Below are 23,414 nucleotides of genomic sequence, written 5' to 3' on the forward strand. Positions count from 1 at the left end.
ATCTTCCATCCGTTCAGTCTGAAGCTCGTAAGTTTTTAGAATTTCTTTTTATTTGATCCCAAAAACAATCACAGCCTGAAAAAAGTTTCAATTTTAACATTCAAATATTTATATTCAGGAAGCAAAGGTCACTGTTTTCAGTAATTCCTCTGTATGTCGAGGGAGCGAAGTAAAGATATTAAAAGAAAAGAAAAGAATCTTAAAAGACATTTCTAACACAAAGAACCAGGAAACATCACATTGATTCTCTTATTTGATCAAATTTATTAGATATTCTGTTATGTTCCATTGTCTAGACCTTCTGTCACAGCCTGAAGGCCGTGAAAAACAAAAACAAACATGAACTAATTGTATTACATTCACTACTAATTCCCCTGAATGTTGCCTTATCAGAAAAGAGAAAACAGAGTAAATTGTGAATCTTTGTCTTTCAAAATGAAAACATAAAAAAAACCAAAAAAAAAACCCAGTAGATTTTGCAAGTGTGTATGCATGATTACAACAAAGAGACAGCAGTATTTTGGACTCCATCTGTTCCCTAAGCTCCAAGCCCCCCCCCCTCAGAGTCAGACCCCGGCTGGCATCCACAGTAACGCTACCAAACTGTTCACCACACGGCCTACGCTAGTCTACGGCTGACTCCCGTCATCCTCAAACTCGGTCCGGCTTCGTCACTCCTCGTCTTGTGATCTGAGGTCCGGCTGAACCCGGTTTGATTCTGAGGAAGAGACGCCGCCCCCTTCTTTTTATTAAAAAAAAATAAAATAAAGGAGTTCCCTTCTTCTCTGATGCAGATCAATAGCTTCTCCTGATCAAACACAGAGAAAGGAAAAGAATAAAATTAAGTAAAAAGCTGTTGCGCATGCAGATCCAGACTTGTATTTTTTTAGGAACCCTCTCCTGGCGCAGTGCCGATCTAGCGGCTCCATGTCATGCTTGTACAGGTGTGACACACGTCACGCGTCTCCTGCAGGTCGCACACATCCTGCTCAGTCTGACACGAGCGTCTCCCGGCTGTACATTCACGAGCACGGACGAGGACACGAGGACGAGGACGCGAGGACACTTCTTCTTGCTCGGACAACACGAGAACCTCAAGAAGTTAGCAGTACTGAATGATGAAGACCCAACACGCGCTGAGAAGCTGTGAATTATCCATTCAAGTCAGTGGTTGTATGTACAAGATGTCCATCTCCTACAACAGACCTATTATAAAGTACACTTATAACTCTCTTTTAAAACCGGTCCAACACACACACACACACACACACACACACACACACACACACACACACACACACACACACACACACACACACACACACACACACACACACACACACACACACACACACACACACACACACACACACAGTCTCACTCGCACTAAGCTACGTCATGATCATAGAACACATCACACATATCACCTAGAGAGGATCTGCACTACGCTCTGAACGCAGACGCTAACGGGAGCTAGAGAAGAAGAGCAGGATATCTGATCCACCTAAGCTGTGAGAGACTTCATTGTTAACTTGAAGCTGTTCAGACTGACCCTCGTACTTTCTCTGAGAAAAACGAAGATTTAACAAAACAAACTAAATGATAAAAATATAAACCGACACAACTTCAACAAACACCACAGATCTGCCTGGACCCATCAGCTCCGTCAGCCGAGAGAGGAAGCGGTAGTTTAATGAAGATATATATTTATGTTTTAAAAACACACTACCTTGATTCATGCACGCGGCCACGCACTGACTTCTTTTAGTTTTTTTAAAAAAAGTAAAGAAAAGAATCTTTTGTTGGTTTAAAGCCCTGTTGACATGCAGCGACGGAGACCACGCAGGAGCCTCGAGAGGGGCAGTCCGGTAAGAGCAAAGGCAGCTGATAACACACACACACACACACACACACACACACACACACACACACACACACACACACACACACACACACACACACACACACACACACACACACACACACACACACACACACACACACGCTGCACTGCAGCGACTGTACACATGCAATGACAGTTTAGCGAGGAGTTGCTGTTGTCCACATGCACTTGTGACGGAGGAGGAGGGTGATGGGGGAGACGTGTGCATGTGTGTGTGTGGGGGGGGACAATAGTAGAGAATTACCCATCATGCATGAGCATTAACTTTGCTTTGAACCATAGCCTCAAAATGAAGAAAAACAACATAAAAAGAAACATAAAATTCCCAACTAACTGCCAGACAGAGGGGACAGAGAGACAAGGAGAGGACGTCTAGAGACAGAATACAGACAATACTGAGGGGGGGGGTGAAGTAGAGACAGACAGTTATAATACAAGGGAAGGTGGGGAGATAAACGGTCCAATACCCGCTAAAGTCATCCGATACCAATTGTCGTGGGAAGCTAAAAACATTCTAATGAATTTAAAAAGGCTTGACTTTCTGAGTCACGGTTTACACACCTGAATAAAAACAAAAGCCCATCGTAAGAATCAACTAACAATTACAGATCAGGCAATTTACGTTCTGTGCAAAGACGGTTGTTTTTTTTCTTTTCTTGTTTTTTTTTTTTAATATGTATGCAAAAACCATGTTGTCTGTAGTGAACAGGAGGCTTGTGATCGGGGTAGAATCTGTACAGTACTGTTAAACCAATCTTTCATCATCAAACCCCCCAATGAATCATGTGAGACGGGAGGAGAAGACGCGGCGTCGGGGCCTCCTCCTCATCGTGGTGGACGCGTCTCTGATGACGTCATCGTGACGGGGTTTGGTTGATTTGCCTCATTGCTCATGGGCAGCACTGGTGCCTCGAATCGGACCTGTATTACGCAGCTGTGGGGGGGAGAGAGAGAGAGAGGGGGAGGAGTTAGGAAGACGACAACAGAGAGACGTTTAAATCTGTGAGCAATCAGCTGTTATCTTTGTTCTCGGGCTGCACCGTACGTCTTTAGTTTTTTTTATATTCAAATATTTTTGAATGAAGCTTTGAAATCCGATTGTGACTTATGTCTGTATATAATATACTAGTATAATAGTATCCGGATTTCTATCTGCAACTGTGCAGAAATACCGGCTTTAAACACTAAACAAAGCTGCATGATATTCACACGTTGATTAAGAATGTAAATGTCAGCGTTGTGAATGAAGTGTTGGAGCGGTGCAGCCCGACGTTAGTCACATGATCACAAAACACATAGACAGAGTGAAGACGAGCATCGAGCTGGAAGAGAACGTTAAGACGAGAGTGAAAGAGACACAAGTGACTCGATGAAAGGAAGCCAGAGCGTTTAGAACGAGATGAAAACAAGAGGGTCAGAACGGGAAGAACACAAAGCGCTGAAAGAAAAAAAAAACATGTCAAGCACAAAACAAACGAAGTGGGAAAGTGAGTAAGTGAAGACGGCAGAGTGAGGAGAGGGATCCATGCAGCTCCAGCCCTCCTGCGGTGAGACTTACTCAGCCTGCCTCAAGTGTGTTTGACCTACAGCGCCGGCCTCTACACGTCTGTTGCAGAGGTGCCTCGCACATCTCCCTTCTGACGCATCTAGTCACAGGAATCAGGAGGGAAAGGGTTACATGGAGCAGGTCGTCTGCAGCCGTCGGGTCCAAACACAACATTCATCACTCACAACAGAGAGCTCCTTTGACTTTTAGAACATCTGGAAACATGCAAAGAGATCCACTGTATTGTTCAGATACTTTCATCAACCACCACACCAGGAAGGAGACGGTGCGGTCCAGTGTGGATCTTCATTTACCTCCTCCAGCTCTTTCTGGGTCTCCTCCTCCATCCGCCTGATGTCCTCCATGGTCAAACCCACCCATCTGTCAATCCAGCAGAACAGCTGGCGGTGGAAGTTGGTGAAAATACGCCTTTCTTGCTGTGGAGGGAATAAGAAGTGGAAAAAAATAATGATGCTTCCGCACAACCAACAACAAGACTCGTTGTTTCCCGTTTTTAGTCCATTCAAATCACGATCTCTTCCCTGAACTGAACTCAATTTAACTTTTACTCCCTTTAACTTTAAGAAAACAGAAAAAGCCATGTCTCCCTCTGGTGGCCAGAACAGAAACAACACTTCATTGACGCACCGAAAATCTAAGTATTTCATAAATACTCATTTATAAACGGTTGTTTCTACGCTTCAACATTCATGAGGTGCTTTGCATTGATCGTTTATGGTTGAATGTGGGCGTGTAGAGGGCGGGATGTGGGATTTATAAAAGGAAATTGCGCACTGGCATGCAAGGTATGTGCATTTCCTCCTTTGTAGGTACGCAAACATTTAGTGTGGATCAGTGTTTTATAAATGAATCCGTGTTTCTAGACGTGGAAACCCTTCAGCCTGTGAGCAAACGCATTTCATACTGTCTGTCTTCACACTTCGTTTCTGGCTCTCACTCGCCATCTTCTGTCTTTTTTTCGGTTCCATGTTTACCTAAATAATGAACTGAGGATTCCATCCAGTAGTAATCAATGTGGGTCAAACAGCTGTTCATGACGACAGCGCCATCTAGTGTTCAAACTAAGAGGTGCAAAGTACAAACTGTTCAGTTTATCAGAAATATGCTCAGGCCATGTTCTAGTTTATTTTTAAGCGGTTTGAAGAAGGTCAGCAGGCTGTAGTTTATAATAACTCATCTACACTAAACAACACAAATACTGCATTATAAGTATAAACACCGCTCATCTGATATGAAAAGATATGAGGCTTTACCGTGTGGATGAAGTTCTCCACTTTGGTCTGCAGGCCCCACCACCTGAACTTGACTGTGACCAGTTTGTACGCACACATGTAGGGACAGTCTGTCTTCAGCTCGTTCTGTGGAGGACGGGAGGAGAGAGCATTAATCATGTGACAAGAGGACACGGCGTCCAGCAGCTGGTGCGGCTCTGCTTTCACGCGTCTACGTCGGGTTACCTTCCAGTCGGGGCCCAGAGGTCCTCTGCCTGTCTTGGCGGAGTGGAAAAGAGCCGGGTCTTCTTCTGGCTTGTAGTCCTGAAACGACATCAAAAACAGAACTTAAGGATCCGGCAAGAAACGGACTTGATGCAGCGTCAGCCGTTTAGACTCTGCATCTAGAGACACTGTGTCAAGAGGTGAAGTCTGGTGGACATCTTTGTTTGTTAAAGCCAGGCGGAAACGTCCGGTTCTTAAGAGGGAAACCAAAGCTTCATGTGTTAAAGCTGCATTCTCTCTAGTGTCCATCAGGGGGCGACTCCTCTGGTTGTATAGAAGTCTATGAGAAAATGACTCTACTTCTCTCTTGATTTATTACCTCAGTAAACATTGTAAACATGAGTTTATGGTCTCAATCTCTAGTTTCAAGTCTTCTTCAATACAGCATGATGTTCATTTAGTAAATTATCTTCCATTTAGAGTCAAATAGAGAAAATCCTTCTACTTCTTAACGAGTTCAGACTCCCGTAATGAAGAATCAGCGACCACAAGATTGTATTTAACCCCCAAACCCCCCGAGCTCAAGACTCAGTGTGCCGTTTAATCCACCAGTCCTGTTGGGACCGAGTGTGTAACACCGGGAGCAGATGGACCTTCAGATTAAGCCTCGGCCTCAACGCTGATCCACTTAAGTCATTACTGGACAGGAGCTCGGGGAGGAAACGCCCACCTGGATGAAAATGGCTTAATGCCTCCTTTAAGATGTTAAACCACAGGTTTAGGTATTACTGAGTGACAGCTGACGGCTAGAAGTGTCATTCATCATGCTTTATAAGAAGACGGCCATGTTGAAACGTTGCTTCATCAATAAATATCTTTTGCTGACCTGTCAATCACTGTGTAGCCCCGCCCCTAAAGCATACCCTGCTTTATGGTCTGTTTGACTCTAAATGGACCATCATTTACTAAATGAACATCATGCTGTATTGAAGAAGACTTGAAACTAGAGATTGAGAACATAAACTCATGTTTACAATGTTTACTGAGGGAATAAATCAAGAGAGAAGTAGAGTCATTTTCTCATAGACTTCAATACAACCAGAGGAGTCGCCCCCTGATGGACACTAGAGAGAATGCAGCTTTAAACACACTTCACTCTGACGTGCAACAAACATTAGTTTGTATTTCCTTTAAATTAAATGTATTTCTTAGTTTGTTCTTATCGTATCGATAGGTTTTATGTTTCTGTGTTATCAGAGTTTAACTCTTAGTTTGTCTGGCTTTGTTCTATTTTTAAAAGGTGCTATATAAATAAAGTTAGTATTATTCAAGTGCCGAATAAAACAAGTTGACACTCCCACCAATTTTAAGTCAATGCATATTTTTTAAAGGCCAGTGGGGTGAAACGTTTGCATGAATAGTATTAAAATCCTAATAAATCTGCTGTGGTAATCCACTGTTAAAGCCCCTATTATGGGTTTTACACTCGGAACTAGAACACAAGCTGACAACCTTTAACATAGTATTTAAAAGAAGCGTTAAATCTGTTCCCTCCAGCGGGTCGACCGGGAGTTCTCTCACTCATTTGAATGAAGCCAGCTCAGCATTACACCATTGTTACCAACAAATACAACAACACAGGGTTTAAAATCAGCCTCGACTTCTGTCCTGCGAAGGAAATAAATAATAGCACCCATAAACAACGGTCTAGAGTATGACAGACCGCTGGTTCAGTGCTTTGACACCTGAGAAGACTTCCTGGATCGGCTTTAATGTCCTACTTCAGTCTAAATGGGCGCTTGTGTATCCGGTTTCTACTCTGACAGACTGTGAGGGAAGAAAAACATGACGAATGTGACGAGCGGTGGGAAAAAATTTGATTAACTTCAGTTAAGTTGATCAGTGGGGACATGAGGGCAAAACAGACTTCATTAGTTCTCTGTGAGGAAGCTCACTTTGTCTCATTCTGATTATAAAACACATCAGGCTACTCGTTCACCAACACATAATTCGTTGACATGTGCTCCTCAAACAGGCCGTGGACTTTTTCCCACACGGTGGTTCTGAGAACGTCAGGGTTCTCTTCATCTCATCTTGTTCATGGAACGGCTCCTACTTCTGAGCGGACCCCAAAAAACATTTGTCTGCACCCTTATTCCTGTTTACAATCACTTATGTACATAATGTGTTAAGAGGATAACCAATGTGTATGAGAACTGACCAAAACAAAAAACTGTTTTATTACGTCTCCAGAAGGCGCGTTGAAAAGAAAACAATAGGCGCATCTGTGTGACGGATGTAAAACGTTCGTGAAGTTAAGCTTTATAGCACGATGACTGCAACAACATCATCCTTCACAGGCGGGGTGGAGGCAGGACTAGTGCATTTATGGGCAATTTTAGAATCATCAATTGACCTAAAGCTGCACGCAAACTCCACACAGAGAATTGAACCCTCTTGCTGTGAGGCAACACTGCTAACCACCACACCAGCGTGCCGCCCACAACAAAACAAACACAAGCGTAGAGCATTTGCATCAGGAGGAGTGAGAGCTCAGGAGGTAGGAGACACATGTGAGTGAAAACCTTTAGAGATTTTGACCAACAGGTCTGTCCGTCTGTCCTTCATAAGCTCCTCTAAGAAGTTATTGAACAAACAACCACCAGACCTCATCTTCACATGAAGTTGCAGTCCAGAGTTTAAAGTTTGTCAGTGTTCAGTGAGGCTCTATGGATGATGTGCGTGTGTGTGTGTGTGTGTGTGTGTGTGTGACCGAACTCCTCCTCAGGGTGGAGACATGCTGCTGGAGAACAAAGAGCCGTCTGATCACATCTTAGTTTTAACACACTCACCCCGTGGGTGACTTCATCTCTGCTGGCGATATCGATGGGAGACACCTCCACGGTCCTCCATGTCTGCTCGTCCAGGTCGTGGACCTGACACAAAAAGGAGAAGCAGGTAAAGCTCGGCTCAGGAAACAAGGACTCTTTGTTTGTCCCAGGAGGACGTATTCAAATCTGTGCCGAGTGGAAACCAAATGAGATTCAAACGTTTTGGAACTTTCTCTCCTGATTTCACACTCTGGTGAGGATTTCTGTGAAGTCTGGGAGACTCATTTATATCTTTATAGCTTCACACTTATAACAGAAAGCCTGCATTATAAACATGGGGTGCACTGTCTATCAGGTGGGGATTATCTAATGAAAGATGCTCTCGTGTTGCATTGTGGGAAACGTAGGACCCAGTGCTTCGGGTCTAAGAGTCAGGATATCTCCGCTTCCGCTGCTTCAAATTTGAGCGTTCTTTTTCTTTACTTGTTATTTCTCAAACGTCTCCGGACTCAGAAGTACAAAGACCACACTTACATTTTCTATTGTTCCCATGTCGGGTTTGTGCCACGTCTCAATCTTTATCATGAAGTCGTCCTTCATGTACTCATTCTGCAGAAGCAGGAGAGAGAACACACAGATGGAATGAAATGAGGCACTTCTGTCACACTGAAAGACGTCAGCAGCAGCTCAGTCGCACCATGAATGGAGGATTCTGAGCGATGTACTTAAACCCCTTTCGGCTAAATCCAATTAACCAATCAGACGTTTATACTGAAACGACACAAGCGATGCTGCTCGGCTCAGCTCTATTATTAACCCCAGCGACGGTCGTCAGCCCGCAGGTGATGAACAGCGACCTACAGGGCTGTGAAGTCGCTCAGACGTCTCTCATCTGTGTGTGTGTGTGTGTACTGATACACAGTAGTATCTGTGTACTCATACACAGTAGTATCTGTGTGTGTGTGTGTGTGTGTGTGTACTGTGTACTCATACACAGTAGTATCTGTGTGTGTGTGTGTGTGTGTGTGTGTGTACTGTGTACTCATACACAGTAGTATCTGTGTGTGTGTGTGTACTGTGTACTCATACACAGTACACACACACACACACACACACACACACACACACACACACACACACACACACACAGATACTACTGTGTATGAGTACACAGTACACACACACACACACACACACACACACACACACACACACACACACACACACACACACACACACACTACTGTGTATGAGTACACAGTACACACACACACACACACACACACACACACACAGATACTACTGTGTATGAGTACACAGATACTACTGTGTACTCATACACAGTAGTATCTGTGTGTGTGTGTGTGTGTGTGTGTGTGTGTGTGTGTGTGTGTACTGTGTACTCATACACAGTAGTATCTGTGTGTGTGTGTGTGTGTGTGTGTGTGTGTGTGTGTGTGTACTGTGTACTCATACACAGTAGTATCTGTGTGTGTGTGTGTGTGTGTGTGTACTGTGTACTCATACACAGTAGTACCTGTGTGTACTGTGTACTCAACCAGCATGTAAAATAAGGCTGCAACAGTTTGAGATGTTCAGCTAACCGTCTCTGAAATGATCACGGTATTACACAATTATTATCATCATTATATTATTATTATTATTCTGAGTTACAATGATCCTCAAAGAAGGATTGAGAACAGAATGTTATATTACTGTCTACACAGTCGGTTTTAATACAGCAGCTTAAAAATTCACTGTAATTCCATTAAAAATTATTTGGTTTTATTCTGTGATCGGGGATTTTTGCTCGCAGGGGACGACTTTAAAATGTGGAAAGCTTTGACGTGCACTGCTGACCAAAAAGCAAGCCGTGTTGACGTTGCTGTCCTTATAAGGGAACGGAGAGGACCTCCACTGTGGGAGTTACACTGCTCCATAAAGACGGTCACACATTAGGACTCCACGGCACAAAATACGTCCCCTGAAGAACTTGTGCGTTGATCGCCGTGCCGCTAGCAAACCGTGGAGAGCTTTTATTCCCCTTTTTCAAAAACTGCTTACTGAATGAAATGAGAACAAACCTCCCGGGTTATTAAACGATCTGTTGCAGAGACGACAGACAGAAGCTCAGACTGACTAACGGCGTTTGTGGTTCGCTCGACAGCTGAGCCGTCGCTACATCACCGAGCTTCAACGGCCAAATACTTCAAAGACATGCGGAGGAATCTCCCTGGGACCAAAATGACAAATAAAAGACTTCAAACTACTCACCGTCACAACTGCAGAGGAAGGAGAGGGGAGAGGGAAAGAGAAGAGAACATGAGCGTCACAATAAAAAAACAACAGGTTGACATTTATGATCTTTGACAAACTGTTTAAGCTACATATTCAGAAACATGTACTACATTCATAAATGGTCCACTAAAGCTACGGTGAGCATCGTCATCGAGCTCTCTGCAGTGAAACAACGTGAACTTACTGGTGCGACAGTACGGGTAGGCGTTCCAAGCCTTTTCGTGAAAAACTAACGCTCCCTCTGGTGCAATCATCTTCACATAACCTGGGACTTTACTGCAGAGGGAGAAGAAGGAAGTCAGACAATAGAGTCCATGGTCCTTAAATAAAACATCCATAGAGCTGGAGTTTGACATTTCGTCTGGTCACATATGTGAAAGTGTAGCATCTTCAGAGCTGAATTAAGACATTTGATAAATCTAGGATTCTACTTGGAATGAATTATCCTTTTTGTTTGAGATTTTCCTGCAGTATCAAAGAACCAGTCACACAATATAGATTCAGTTCTCCTTGTGTGTCTACGTAGAAATTCTGTATGCAGATTTAAACATTCAGAAGTCGCACTAGATCACCGGCATCTCACACCAAAACAACCGAACACACAACGAGATAAACTGCTGAATAAAGTTACCCTTTAGTGTGCAATGTCAGTCGACACCGGGCAGGAAAGAGGATGAACATCTTGGCTATTATTTCATTGGTTGGAATATTGATTTTTACAGAATTCTAGTAACGATTTCAGCTCGGTAAGGAGCTAAGTCTTCCATCAGCAGATGGAGTATCAGCCTGCTAGCTGTCCCGCTAACGCTAGCTATCCACAAACATCGAGTACAATAAGTTTTAAGTAGCGAAAGTTTGATGGTTTCCATTGAATGAACCTCCTGTTCTGTTCAGTTCAACATGCACTAACATGAGGAAGGCCTCACGTTATCTGAGGGATGAAAACGTAAATCTACAGAAAGCGCCTTTTCCTCCGTGTAAAGCAGGAATATATATATATATATATATGACGAGGTGAAGCCGGTTCGGTAAAATGGCTGATCATCTTGGCGTGCAGAGTATCAACAACACAATGTCTCCCCTAAGAATGCTGCCAAAACGCTTCTACCGTCGGTCTTAACAGCTGGTAACGAGCGCAAACAAACACGTCCAGACGGAGGCAAAAAATCCAGCTCGTGTTTCCGGTGCTCCAGGTTTTATGTGTCGTTCCTCCTTAAGTTACTCAGCCAAAAAGGTGATAGCAACGCCATAAAAGCCTGCTTTGTGAAGCTGCTATTTATAAATAATTTATATTTCTCAGTCTGTTTGACGTCTGTCACAAAGACGCTGCCTCAGTTCTGTTCTGTCCCCATCACTGCTGCTCTACAGCTCAGCCGTCACTGTGGACAGAGGACCTGAAGGTTCTGCTCCAGAGACTTGCCTCTTTAGATGGTAGATTTTGTGCGTGTACTGTCCCTTCTCCCCATCCTTCTCGTACGGTTCGTTCTTCAGCACCTCGATGCCCTCTCCTCCTCCCGTCTCGTTCTTGCTGGCCTCAGCCACAGAGAACAGCTGCCCTACTTGATACTGGGAGGAAAGGGAAGAGAGAAAAGAGACGACACAGACCGAATGAAACGGCGTTAAACTGCAGGAACGAGTCCTGGGAGTATTTGCTAGAGTCGGCAGAGAGACTGGGCAGCTTTCCTGAAGTCAAGGCAGGTGCCTCAAGGATGCAGTACCACAGACAGCCACTAGATGCTACACTGGAAATCCCAGACTGTGTCAAAGTCTATTGAAAAAGGCCAGACTTCTTCTTTCATATAGCAGACACATGTATGGATATCTGAGGATCTTAATGAGGTGTGGTTCATGCTGATCCTTTAAAATCTGGTGGTTTTTGCCGTTTAATCATCCCTTGACTTTCAGCAGATTTCCACATTTTTGTTTCAACTGAAGTCATTAAAATTACAGCAGTCATTCTCTTTGCTACACAGAGAGTGTATATGTTGTTAGAGCAATGTCTGGGGTAATAGACTGTCAGACAAATGGACTTTGTTCTGGTCCATGTTGTTTTTCCCTTCAGTCTAAAGGAAAGGACACAAAGGAATCATCTTTGTGGCCTCGTTGGGCCCCAGAGGACGACGCTTTGAGATGGAATATTAACTGCTTTTGTTTAGGACATTACTGCTGACACCATTATTGTTATGTGGTTGTGCTCTTTCTACAGAAAACCCAGAAAAACTAAAACGCTTTAACTGCCAGTCATGATGATTTTCCCTTAGCAGAGAAGGCAGTGAAATAGCGCCGAATGTTTGGTGTCACTGGATGTCAGACTGGGGTCTGGGCTCACTTTGTCTGTTTTAAAGAGGAGATAAAAAGAAGTGATTCCTATTTAGAGAAAGATGACAAGAGAGATTGTAGTTTTAAAAGGCTGAGCTCACAGTCCAGTCCAGCTCCCTCTGCAAACACCACCACCACCAGCACCACCAGCGCTCTCTAACAAAGGCTATTCTGTCTCGGCTCGTGACCCAGACGAAGGCCTGAGTGGACGAGCAGTTCAGGAGCAAAATACACAACACAAAGAATCCTGCTTTAGCTGTGATATACAATATGTTTTGTGGAAGAAACACTCAAGAATAGCTTGTGATGTCAAAGAGGGTATGGAGGCAACGATTACTCACCTCTTCCACAGAGACTGGCAACACTACACGGCTGAGAGAGGGGAAACAAGGGAGAGGTGGGGCAGGAAGCGGAGAGAGAAACAAACAAAAGTTCAACACATTAGTGAGGAAATAGAGAGGTAGAATACTGGAGACGGTGGTCAAATGTTAAGGATGTGTAACAGACAATCAAAGTCGAATGAAACTGTCATTTCACACAGATTATGCTTCTTCTTTATCTTAATATTAACACAAATGCTTGAGCGTTAAATCAATCTTTCGGTGGCACTGAGTGACCCAACAAAGACTCCAAAGCATGAAGCATGCGAGGAGAAACTTCACTCTTTAACTCTGACCATCTTTGGGGAAAGAATGTAGAGACTCTGTGCTGCTAAAAGAGGAGAACCATTCTCCCAGTCTAAACTCTGCTTTAGTCCTCAAAAGTATGTCATTTGGAAACAGCATATGGTTGTAGTTACACGCCTGTTATTAAACAACAAGAACTCCTCCTTATAGGAGGCTGTCTTTGTATTTACAGCCAGGCTAAATGGAAATATGAATTTATGCACAAGGGTTTCCTAAAACCATGAGATAATCTGCAGTAACTATTAAAAAAAGAGTTAGCAAGATAATCACAATAAGGATGAATGCTGCAACAACCCAGAGCTTTGAAAAGTTCAACATAATTATATATATATATATATATATATATATATATATATATATATATATATATATATATATATATATATATATATATATATATATATATTTCCATAACCAGGGATGCATTATAAAACAGCCTATATCTAAATATTACAGCTTAATTATGGAATCCTGTGCAAAGATTGGCAGATTGAGGACCTTTAACCTGAACATGAGCCGACTGATGGAGCTCGCTGAGGGCTGATAATATGCAGTCTATGATGTAAACAACTTGAAAGTTAGCACACAATGTAGTTATAGCCAAGAGAATCAAGACCGACATGGAGAATATGATTTCAAACTATGTCAAAGATGATGGATGGATGTGGTCAATCATACTCGTATAAGAACTCTACAGCAGAAACGATCGATGGACGGAAAAGAAATCTGCAACTTTGAGGAAAATGACATGAACTGTTCTCAGCATCTTAATTATCAGTAGTTTGTGTGTTTTTATGTAATTGTAAACTGAAAGCTTCTTGGTTTTGGACTGTTAAGACGTCATATTGGGTTCAAGAAATTGTCCGCATTGTTCTGTATTTTAAGACATTTTATGGACAAAACGCTGAATTACTGGACAATAATCTGCAGATAGTCGATGTGATGAATGATGGCATTCATGGAAGCATGAACAATGAAGCTCAACTGGAAGAGCAAGGCCGGGCAAAGGCCTCAGTAACAGAGATAACATAACTGATGTTACAAAAGCATAGATGAACCGAGCACAGTGACCATGTTACACCGGGGGGGGGGGGGGTTTCAATCCAGAGCCATGAAGAGCTGAGAGCTTTTCCTCCAGATGAACACACCTGTTAATTAACATCCCTGAATTCAGCACGAGATAAGGAATGGATGTGAAGCCAGCAGTGGAGCACTCGCTGCCATCTTTTTCCTGAAGCTTTCTTTAGAGGCATCGGCCTCGTTTTACCGGCTTAAAAGCAGAAGAATTATTCAAAAGCATTTGTGTTTTGTTTCTACGTGAGATCAAAAGTTAGCCAATAAAAAATGTAAAGACCTGCTTGAATATTTGCTGTTGAGAAATTGATTGTGTTGAGCCAGGAAAAACATGCATATCACTGTGGCCAGGGACAGTGGAATTGCATCCATAACATTCAGTGGTGTGCATTCATTATGCATCCAAATAAACTGTATTTACACTGTGTGTGACAGAGCTACTGCAGCAGAGGAAGGGTTTGCACTGGAAATAGCTTTGTTGGGATTATAAAGGGCAAAACTATTTGACAAAAGCTCGAGCGGTCACAGTTCAAGTGGTGGTGTAGTCCAGGTAACCTGAAGTTATGTAAGACCCGGTCTAAGTCCTCGGTGTGCCTCTGCACACATGACAGACACCTGCAGCACAGGTGCAGGTGGGAACCAGCGGTCATAAGTCTCAAGATTCAAGCTTCATTCCTCTTTTTATGGCTGACAGAGCGACAACAACCACCATCAACAGATCGACAGAAAACGAATCAGCAAGTACTTTGATCAGCAAGCAAGCAAACAGAAGTGACAGTAATGTGAATATCTTTGAGACGGACTGATTCATGACATTTATGAAATAATGTCTGCAGGCAGCCTTCTAACTTTGGCTTCTGTGGAACAAAGTTAGACACTAAACATTGTTCATTTTCTATTCATGCAAGTTTACCACTTGTTCTTCTCTCTCAGAAACAAGCAGATGCTGCTATCTTCTGAAAAATGCTGTTAAGCGCACTAAAAGTATTTATTTTCATTTATAAGTGATCGCGTTTGATTTGGAGTAGTGCCCCCTCAAACACAGTGGATAAGGTCAAAAAATGGCCATAAAGTTGAATCAACAGCTGACAGTAAACAAAAACAAACTTCTCCAAATTGGTATTTTTACTGCGGTGTTCTCATGTATGGGGAAAACTCCGGGAAAGATCCTGGAGTTTCCACAATACATGAGAACACTATCAATCCCACTGAGGCATCACTAACAACACCACACAGATAACCACTGAGCTCTCTGTCAGATGCCTTCGATTGTTCACTTCTATATCGGAGCTCTGAGAAAACTAATTGGCAGCACTAGTGTTGAATGTACTTTTCTCTTCGTGAGCTCAAGATACAGGCCACATTCTGTTAGCTTTACTTCTTACACTGTGAGCAGGATAGTTAGTAGATAGACACTCGATTAGAGAGACGATTCTGAGCAAATTATTCTTCATCATCTAATCTTAAATGAACCTTTTAGTAAAACTGACCACTGGTGCTAAGATCATCTTTAATGTATTTAAAATGTCATGTAAATTTCTGGATTTACTTCTTTACTGTACAGTCTTATGAATCTCTCTAATGTTAATTGTTGTAGCACCTTGTTACTGTGTTAATTAAAGTGCTATACAAGTTGCTATTATCACCATTATTATTATTATTATTATTATTATTATTACTACTACTACATGGCTTTGGATGGATATCTCCGCTGCAGAAACACACCATGCCAAGTTACAGCTAGCTACAGAAGCGTATTCTTCCAGACACGAAGGTCCTTTAAAGCACAATTAATGGATGTTTCCTGCTGTGATTTAATTCAGCTGCACCGCTGAACACAACACAGAGGACTGGGTTAACCAGGGCTAGCTTAACACCCCAAGGCTACAACAGGTAGCGTTATCTGGAGCTCATAAACAGGTTAGCTACATAGTACAAGCTAGTTAGCTTTGCTGAGAAAACATTGGATATACAAGACGACCCCCTCACAGTTAGCAAACAACACATTTACGGGCTGAAATACGTCGTTGAATTGTGTGACAGATGCAGTTAATGTTCGTACTGGAGCCGGAGACATCAACAGACTTAAACTGGTTAAGAAGGCCAGCTCCATCATTGGCTGCAAACTGGACAGTTGGTGCCCACTGCAATGAGACTTTAGAATAAATCACCTCTGGACAAATCATCCACAAAGCTATAACACCATTGCTCTGTTGTTTGGTTAAATCTGTGCACAACTGTTTAGTTAGTTAATTTAATATTATTCTATTTCATTGTACATACAGTGCATTTTTGTATCTAACATTTTTACTCTTATTGTATATATTGTGCCGTTGATATTTGCATTGTATATTTTGTATTTTATTTACCTGTACCAAAAATGTCCCCGTACAGGATTAATAAAGTATCCATCCATCCATCCATCTACCTGTCGATCTAATATCTGTCTGTATATCTACCTACCTGTCTATCTACATTACAGTCATTTAGCAGGCGCTTTTATACAAAGCGACGTACAATAAGTGTATCTATCTACCTACCTGTCTGTCCATCTATCTACATGTCTAACTATCTACCTGTCTGTCTATCTTTTAGCCGCCTTGTTAAAAGAGCTACTGTACAAAGTAACAGCAAAGTAGTCCCATGTAACCTCAAGCTAGCTTGAAGGGTACAACTGCTAACGTGATATAACCCAACAATGAAGGCTAATTTCTGCCGAATTCTTCGACAACGTTATGTTTCATTCACCTACTCGGTGGTTAAGATGTGTCAGATGTGTGCATTTATAAAATCAAACACCGTTGTCAGGAAAAATTGTCATGCTAACTGGCTAGCCGGCTGCTAAAGCTAACCTAGCCACAGCTAGCTAGCATTCGTGGTAAATCCGAACCTTAATCTGTCGCTCACGCGACCGAAAGCTTAACATTACGGCACCTTTAGCAGATGTAGCACGATGCTAACTGGATAAGCTAAGCTAATATCGGGTGTTTTTATTAAACCATTAATGTCGTTTTTATGCAACTCATTTTCATTAAGAAGCTAATTACCCCCTCAGATGCTAACGTTAGCTCGCACTCAAGATGCTAACGTTAGCTCGCACTCAAGATGCTAACGTTAGCTCGCACTCAAGATGCTAACGTTAGCTCGCTCTCAGATGCTAACACGTTAGCTCGCACTTAGCACCGCCTAAAAAAGACCGGTGTAGGTCCCGTTATCCACGTCCTGATCCACCCTGCTCAAAGCGGGTTCTTTACGGACAACATACTGGTAAAATCAAGCGACTGACACCACCAAATGACACGCACACGTCTTTACTCCTCAATAATAAGCACTCGGATGGGTGAAAAACGCGACCGTAAATGCACCAAAAGACGTTTTTTAAAAACACTTCAGACTCACTATTCCTTGATGAGCACCATCTTCGTCACCCCGGGCTGCGCATGCGCACTGGGGACCGACACCAGATAGAATTATCAACAAGTTCGGTCCGCCCTCCAGGAAAAATAGGATTGGCTGAAAAATCCTTTTAAACAACATGATTTACTAACATTGATATTATTTCATATTTAATTCATTATTAGAGAGAGAAAGAAAGAAAGAATACAAGCCGAAATAAATACACTTATTCACAATAAATGTGAATGCAAACTGAACTTTTCCTGCAATTTTGAGGTACTTGTACTTAACTTGAATATTTTTTTATTTTTAATACTACTTTATACTTCTACATCTTGGATGCCAATATCATATTATTTTTTTTACTCGACTACATTTATTTGACATCCTGAGTCACTTTGTGGATTAGATTCACGTTATTAATGTAAAAATGTATGTTATTATTAAGTTTCACAGTAATCAAAATGAGCTCCACCTTTACCAGCTGCAACATTAAATATAACATGTTAATGCATCGATAATTATAATCTCTCTCTCCCTCTCTCTCTCTCTCTCTCTCTCTCTCTCTCTCTCTCTCTCTCTCTCTCTCTATATATATATATATATATATATATATATATATAATGTATATTATTCTGAAATGGGCCATTCTAGAGCACTTTTACTTTTGGTTCGTTTATTTTGATGCTAATACTCAAGTAGGATTTTCAATGCAAGACTTTTACTTGTAACAGAGTATTTATACACTGTGGTATTACTACTTCTACTTAAGTAAAAGATCTGAGTTCTTTTTACTACTTTGATTGTAATCCTCTCTCTCCAAGAGATATGATTAATTTAATTACAAATTCTACACACATACAGTATATATGCAAAAATATGTCAATTATCAATAATGTTTCTGCTGTAGTTTGGTCATTTTTATTGTATCTATTTCTAAAGTCATTCTGATATCTGATATGTATTTCATCTACATCTTGTTCCAGCTGTGATGTCTCATTGTTTAATATTGAAATAATGTGTTTTCTACCTGATTGTCTCAGTATTTAATAATATTCTGTTTAACAATCACAACAATCTACCAGCTAATCACTCATCAAAGGAATGAGAAGAGTTTCAGAGAAAATAAAGAAGTGGGAAACTATCACAGAGGTTTACAATAGTCCTATAATAGTAATATAATCACCCTGTTATATTCAAGTATTACACAGAATACTACTACAGCTACAGCTAGAATAGTGAATTAAAATAGAAAGTCTTGTACGTGTCATAACAGCACTATAAATATCTACTGTACAGGTTTATTGTGGTCAAATTAGAGAAGTAGAAGAAGTCTTTAGATCATTAACAATGGAAACTTAAAATACTCTGTCACTGTATCAAAATTTTAGAATTTAGATAAATATTACTACTTCTGACATCTAATCAAAGATTTTGTGTTCATCGTGAGTGGAAAGAGAATTGATTATGAAAACAAAAACAAGGAAAGGAACATTTTTATTTGTCCACGTCTTCAGATATCTCTAAATAGGAGTCTGGCACCGATGCAAAATTGTACATTATAAAGTCAGTCTGACGCTGAACAGCAAGAGGTACCATGCTGACAATCACACAATCAAATCTCCATAAAAAATATCAAAATGTTCTCCTCTCGTCTTTTAATTGTCTTTATATAAAATGTGTAATAAGGACTGGAAAACACGGCTTACTTTACAAAATAAACGACAACAATCGTGACGTTTAACAATAATTAATACACGATAAATCAAATTCAGGTCGACTCACACAAACGTATAGCGAGCAGTCAGGTGGACAGGAAACGTTCTCAGTCAGCAGACTGTGAGGACAGATCATGGAGACATGGAGACATGAGACATGATACATGAGACATGAGACACGGAGACATGAGACATGGAGACACAGAGACATGGAGGCATGGAAACATGAGACACAGAGACACAGAGACATGAGATATGAGACACAGAGACATGAGACATGAAACACAGAGACACAGAGACATGGAGGCATGGAGACATGAGACATGGAGACACAAGACATGGAGACATGATACATGAGACATGGTGACACAGAGACACGAGACACGGAGACACGAGACACAGAGTCTTCATGGAGACATGAGACACAGAGTCTTCATGGAGACACGAGACACCGAGTCTTCATGGAGACACCGAGTCTTCATGGAGACACGAGACATGGAGATACGAGACACAGAGTCTTCATGGAGACATGGAGACACATGCTCTCTAGTCATGAAAAGATTAAAGCCTCAACAAGTCTCTCCAGGAGTCCTCTGGTCCTTCCAGCTCTCTCCAGAATGAAGGCACAGTCATCACATTCAAAACATCCCTTCACCAAAACAAAGTAGCGATGTGTAAAATCAGTCAGTATGAAACAGTACTTTTCTTTTTTAAATCAGCAGGTATTGCTTAAAAAAACAGACAAAAAAAACGTGATAGTATTTAGCTGACAAATGGACAGCCTCTGTCAAAGTACAAACACCAAGAAAGACACAGAAGACTCCTCTCAACATTTGGAGGAAGGAAAGAAATGTCCAGGTGAGAGGAACTTGTATCCGTTCCCAGAGGGGAGCTTGACGCCTCCTTTAGCCGGAGGAGGTCTGGCCTCCAGTTTTTGGGGACCTCTGCGGCTCTCCGATCCATCTGCGTTTTTGCTGACGGACTCGTGTCTCGGTGAGAGATTGAGCAAACCCAAAACGTCCCTCTGAACCGTGCTCATCTTTTTGTTACTCCCACCTCGGAGTAAGCTGGCGTTGCAGGGCAGCTCGTGTTTGTGGCCCGCGTTGTTGGCCCAGAAGGTCTTTAAGTCATGCACGGCCTGGACTTTACTGTCCCGCTTGGACCGGTTGAGTTCTGGGGTGTTTGCGGGGCTGGAGGAGGAGGCGGAGATGGATCCCGCGGAGGAGTAGGAGAGGGCCGGCGACGGGGCGCTGTCGGCCGGAGAGTGCGAGGGCGAGATGTGGGCGGCGTACGGCGAGGTGGGGTACCTCAGTTTGAGCTGCACGTGCACATCTGGGGACACGGCGGGGAGAGACAAAGAGGGAGAGGAGGGAGCCGGGCTGCTGATCCTCTGCAGAGACGAGGAGCGCGATGGAGGCTTCGGTCGAGTCGGGGGAGGCGTTGACGCAGAGAGGGAGAAGAGAGGCGAGGAGCACGGCTTCAGGCCGGCTCTGCTGGGCGGCCGGCTGAACGCGCTGCTCTCGGAGGGCCGAAAGCCTCGCGCTCCTCCGGCGGGAGTCAAAGTCGGGGTCGTAGGAGTCGTAGGAGTCGTAGGAGTCGACGGCGTCGTCCCCCTGACGCTGTTGGCCCTCTGCAGGCTCTCCACGGCGTGCATGTGGCTCTGGGTCTCCTCCAGGATCTTCTGGGCCAGTTCCTGCGGGTCCAGCTGTCCCGCGGGCCCCGTCCTCTCCTCCTGGGACTTCACCGTGCTGTCCGTCTCCGTGCTGGACTGGTCCGACTCCGAGCTGCTCGCCTTCCCTTTCCCCGTCCTCTGAAGAGCAGCGCTGGAAATAAAACAAGAACAAGAACTGCAAATTAGCTTTAAATGCTATGACACAGCTGTCACAACGGTTTCATTCTCACTTGATATGTAAAATATTAAGAGGGATAATAAGAGACAGATACATGAGGAGGTATTTCAGTGGTCCAAAAGAACAGTTACAGTTATTTTCTTTCACTAGCTTCAGGAAAACATGAATTTTAGGGTTCTTATAGATAAAAAAAGACTTAATAAGATACAGATATTAATACAGTTAAACTAAGCAAATTATTTATTGTATGCGTAACGTACTTACAAATATACAGTTTCTGATTCTGAACAAGAGCTGCAAAAGAGCTTAAAACACCATCACATCGCTGTCACAACAGTTCCATCATCACTTGATAAAGTGTGTAAAATATCAGAGGTCACGAGATACAGAGCTGTGATGGATGAGGAGTTATTTCAGGGGTCACACTTATTTTCTGCCTTTAAAAGTTGGTATTTTGGTGCCAAACTGCTGTCAACTTGCTTTACTTTATTCTATATTTTATATATATTTTATTTGACCCTGTATTTTCTAAAGAACCACATCTTTCTTTCTCATAATAACTACAGACTTACATTTCTTTGGGTTTGGGGCTGGTGCGGACTTTCAGCGGCGGTGGAGGAGCTTTGATCGGGGACGTCGGCGTGCTGATGCTCCCCTTGGAGGAGATCATAACCGGGTACCCGTGAGCCCCGGCCGACCCTCTCCCGGCTCCGCCTCTGCCGTGTCGGTGTCCCGCAGGCAGAGGCAGCGTGTCACACTCCCTCCTCCCTCGCCCTAACGGCTCGCTGCTTATAATGGAGAACCCCTCGTACTCCTCTTCCTCTCCTCCTCCTCCTCCTCCTCCTCCTCCTCCTCCTCCTCCACCGTGATTGGTCAGCCGACCTCTCGACAGGCCGCCCGAGTAGCGGTGCGAGGCGTAGAGGCCCGTCCCCCCGCCGCGAGGCCTCTCCGGCTCCTGCTGGTGCTGCTGCTGGTGCTGGTGGGAGCGCTGGCTGATGATGTCGCTGCCGGCGGGCTCGGGTCGCGACAGGAAGCTGAGGGAGGAGGCGAGCGAGCTGAGGCTGTAGACGGAGATGGCGTCGCAGGAGAGGTTGTCCGGGCAGACGGGGGGCAAGAAGGAGGAGGGCTGAGGCGGGTAGCAGCCGAAGGAGAGGGGTAAGGAGTGAGGCTGGGAGGCGGACTGGGAGGAGGACAGAGACTCCAGGGACGAGGAGCTGTCCATGCTCAGACGCTTGGGAAGCTCCGTGGAGTCTGAGAGGAGGGTCAAAAAATGAACTCAGAAATATCAACATGAAACTTCTCCAGCTGATTACTGACATTAAAACAATTGTTTTTTGTTTTAAAAGTTTTCTGAAATCTTGTGTTTAAATATGCAAATGAGGCATTATCTAATGGCAACTGTTGGTGAATTTAGAGATTAGAGATTAAGTTTTAAGAAACAGGAAATTAAAGGTCTGCATTATTCTCACCAAAGAGCGCCAGAAGAGACTGGAGGGCGAAGTGCATGATGCGCCTGCTGGCCTGCTTGCCGGTCTTCAGCAGAACCTCCTCCTGACCCACCTCACAGAGGTCGAATCCTGAGAGAGAGACGGGATGAAACCAAGTACATTTACAAAGTACTGCACCTTCTATTTGATGCTTAACCTCAAACTCAAACAGTTTTAGTAAATTGTTGATACATTTATTTTGGCCCAGATCTCCTGCAGGACTTTCCCAGTACCTATAGCTGAACTATTGGAGCATTCTTTATTGATGAATTAAAAAACAGCTAGAATGGATGTTTTTTTTTCTACCCGGTTACATAAAATTGTGCTTGATAAGAAGTACAAAGTATTAATAAATGTAATGACCAGTGATAAAGCCTTGAGAGAGAAACTTATAAGAAACCACTCATAAAGTATTCCGAACAGAAATGTTTTGTACATTTAAATAAAACTCTTTAAAAGGCCAATTTGAGTACTTTTACTCTTGTCATGCTGTTTGAGATATGATATATATATATATATATATATATATATATATATATATATATATATATATATATATATATATATATATATATATATATATATATATATATTTTCATCCCAAGCAGCAATATGCTTTCATTCATAATACTCATCATCATAAATGTATTGTTACCTACTCAGTTTCCCTTTCAAAATAAGAGTGAAACTCGCTTTAATCTGTTGAGGACTCACCGAGCGCCGCCAGGAACTCGTGGCAGCCCGGAAGCCTCCAGAGCTGCACGCTTATGGACACTTGAATGGGAGCCAGAGAAAAGTCCTGGTCTTTGTCGCCCGACTGCAGCTGAACCAGCACCTGGTGAAGCTTCG

At 42.9% G+C, this 23,414-nt stretch overlaps 2 protein-coding genes across 3 annotated transcripts in view; both read right to left on the minus strand.

The window, feature by feature from the left end:
* Positions 1-240: 240 nt before the first annotated feature.
* pitpnb (phosphatidylinositol transfer protein, beta) lies at positions 241-17,547 on the minus strand. Its single transcript, XM_068706417.1, has 12 exons — positions 17,514-17,547; positions 12,696-12,726; positions 11,456-11,601; positions 10,220-10,311; positions 10,012-10,019; positions 8,272-8,346; positions 7,759-7,842; positions 4,928-5,005; positions 4,724-4,828; positions 3,764-3,886; positions 3,462-3,549; positions 241-2,837 (listed from the first exon to the last, which is right to left on the minus strand). The coding sequence occupies exons 1-11, from the start codon at positions 17,531-17,533 to the stop codon at positions 3,502-3,504; spliced, it is 810 nt and encodes a 269-aa protein (XP_068562518.1). The 5' UTR covers positions 17,534-17,547; the 3' UTR covers positions 241-2,837; positions 3,462-3,501.
* A 1,441-nt stretch (positions 17,548-18,988) lies between these two features.
* ttc28 (tetratricopeptide repeat domain 28) overlaps positions 18,989-23,414 on the minus strand; it is a 104,672-nt gene continuing 100,246 nt past the window's right edge. For both annotated transcript variants that reach the window (XM_068706419.1, XM_068706418.1), the window contains 4 exons: positions 23,280-23,409; positions 22,548-22,655; positions 21,651-22,329; positions 18,989-21,051 (listed from right to left, as the gene is read on the minus strand). In XM_068706419.1, the coding sequence (XP_068562520.1) occupies positions 20,055-21,051; positions 21,651-22,329; positions 22,548-22,655; positions 23,280-23,409 (1,914 nt within the window). In that variant the 3' untranslated portion in view covers positions 18,989-20,054. The remainder of the gene's footprint in view (positions 21,052-21,650; positions 22,330-22,547; positions 22,656-23,279; positions 23,410-23,414) is intronic.

The sequence above is a fragment of the Cebidichthys violaceus genome, unplaced genomic scaffold (genome assembly GCF_023349555.1).
Source record: "Cebidichthys violaceus isolate CVI_PGR_0920_01 unplaced genomic scaffold, fCebVio1.0.p SCAF_12, whole genome shotgun sequence".
Taxonomy (NCBI): domain Eukaryota; kingdom Metazoa; phylum Chordata; class Actinopteri; order Perciformes; family Stichaeidae; genus Cebidichthys; species Cebidichthys violaceus.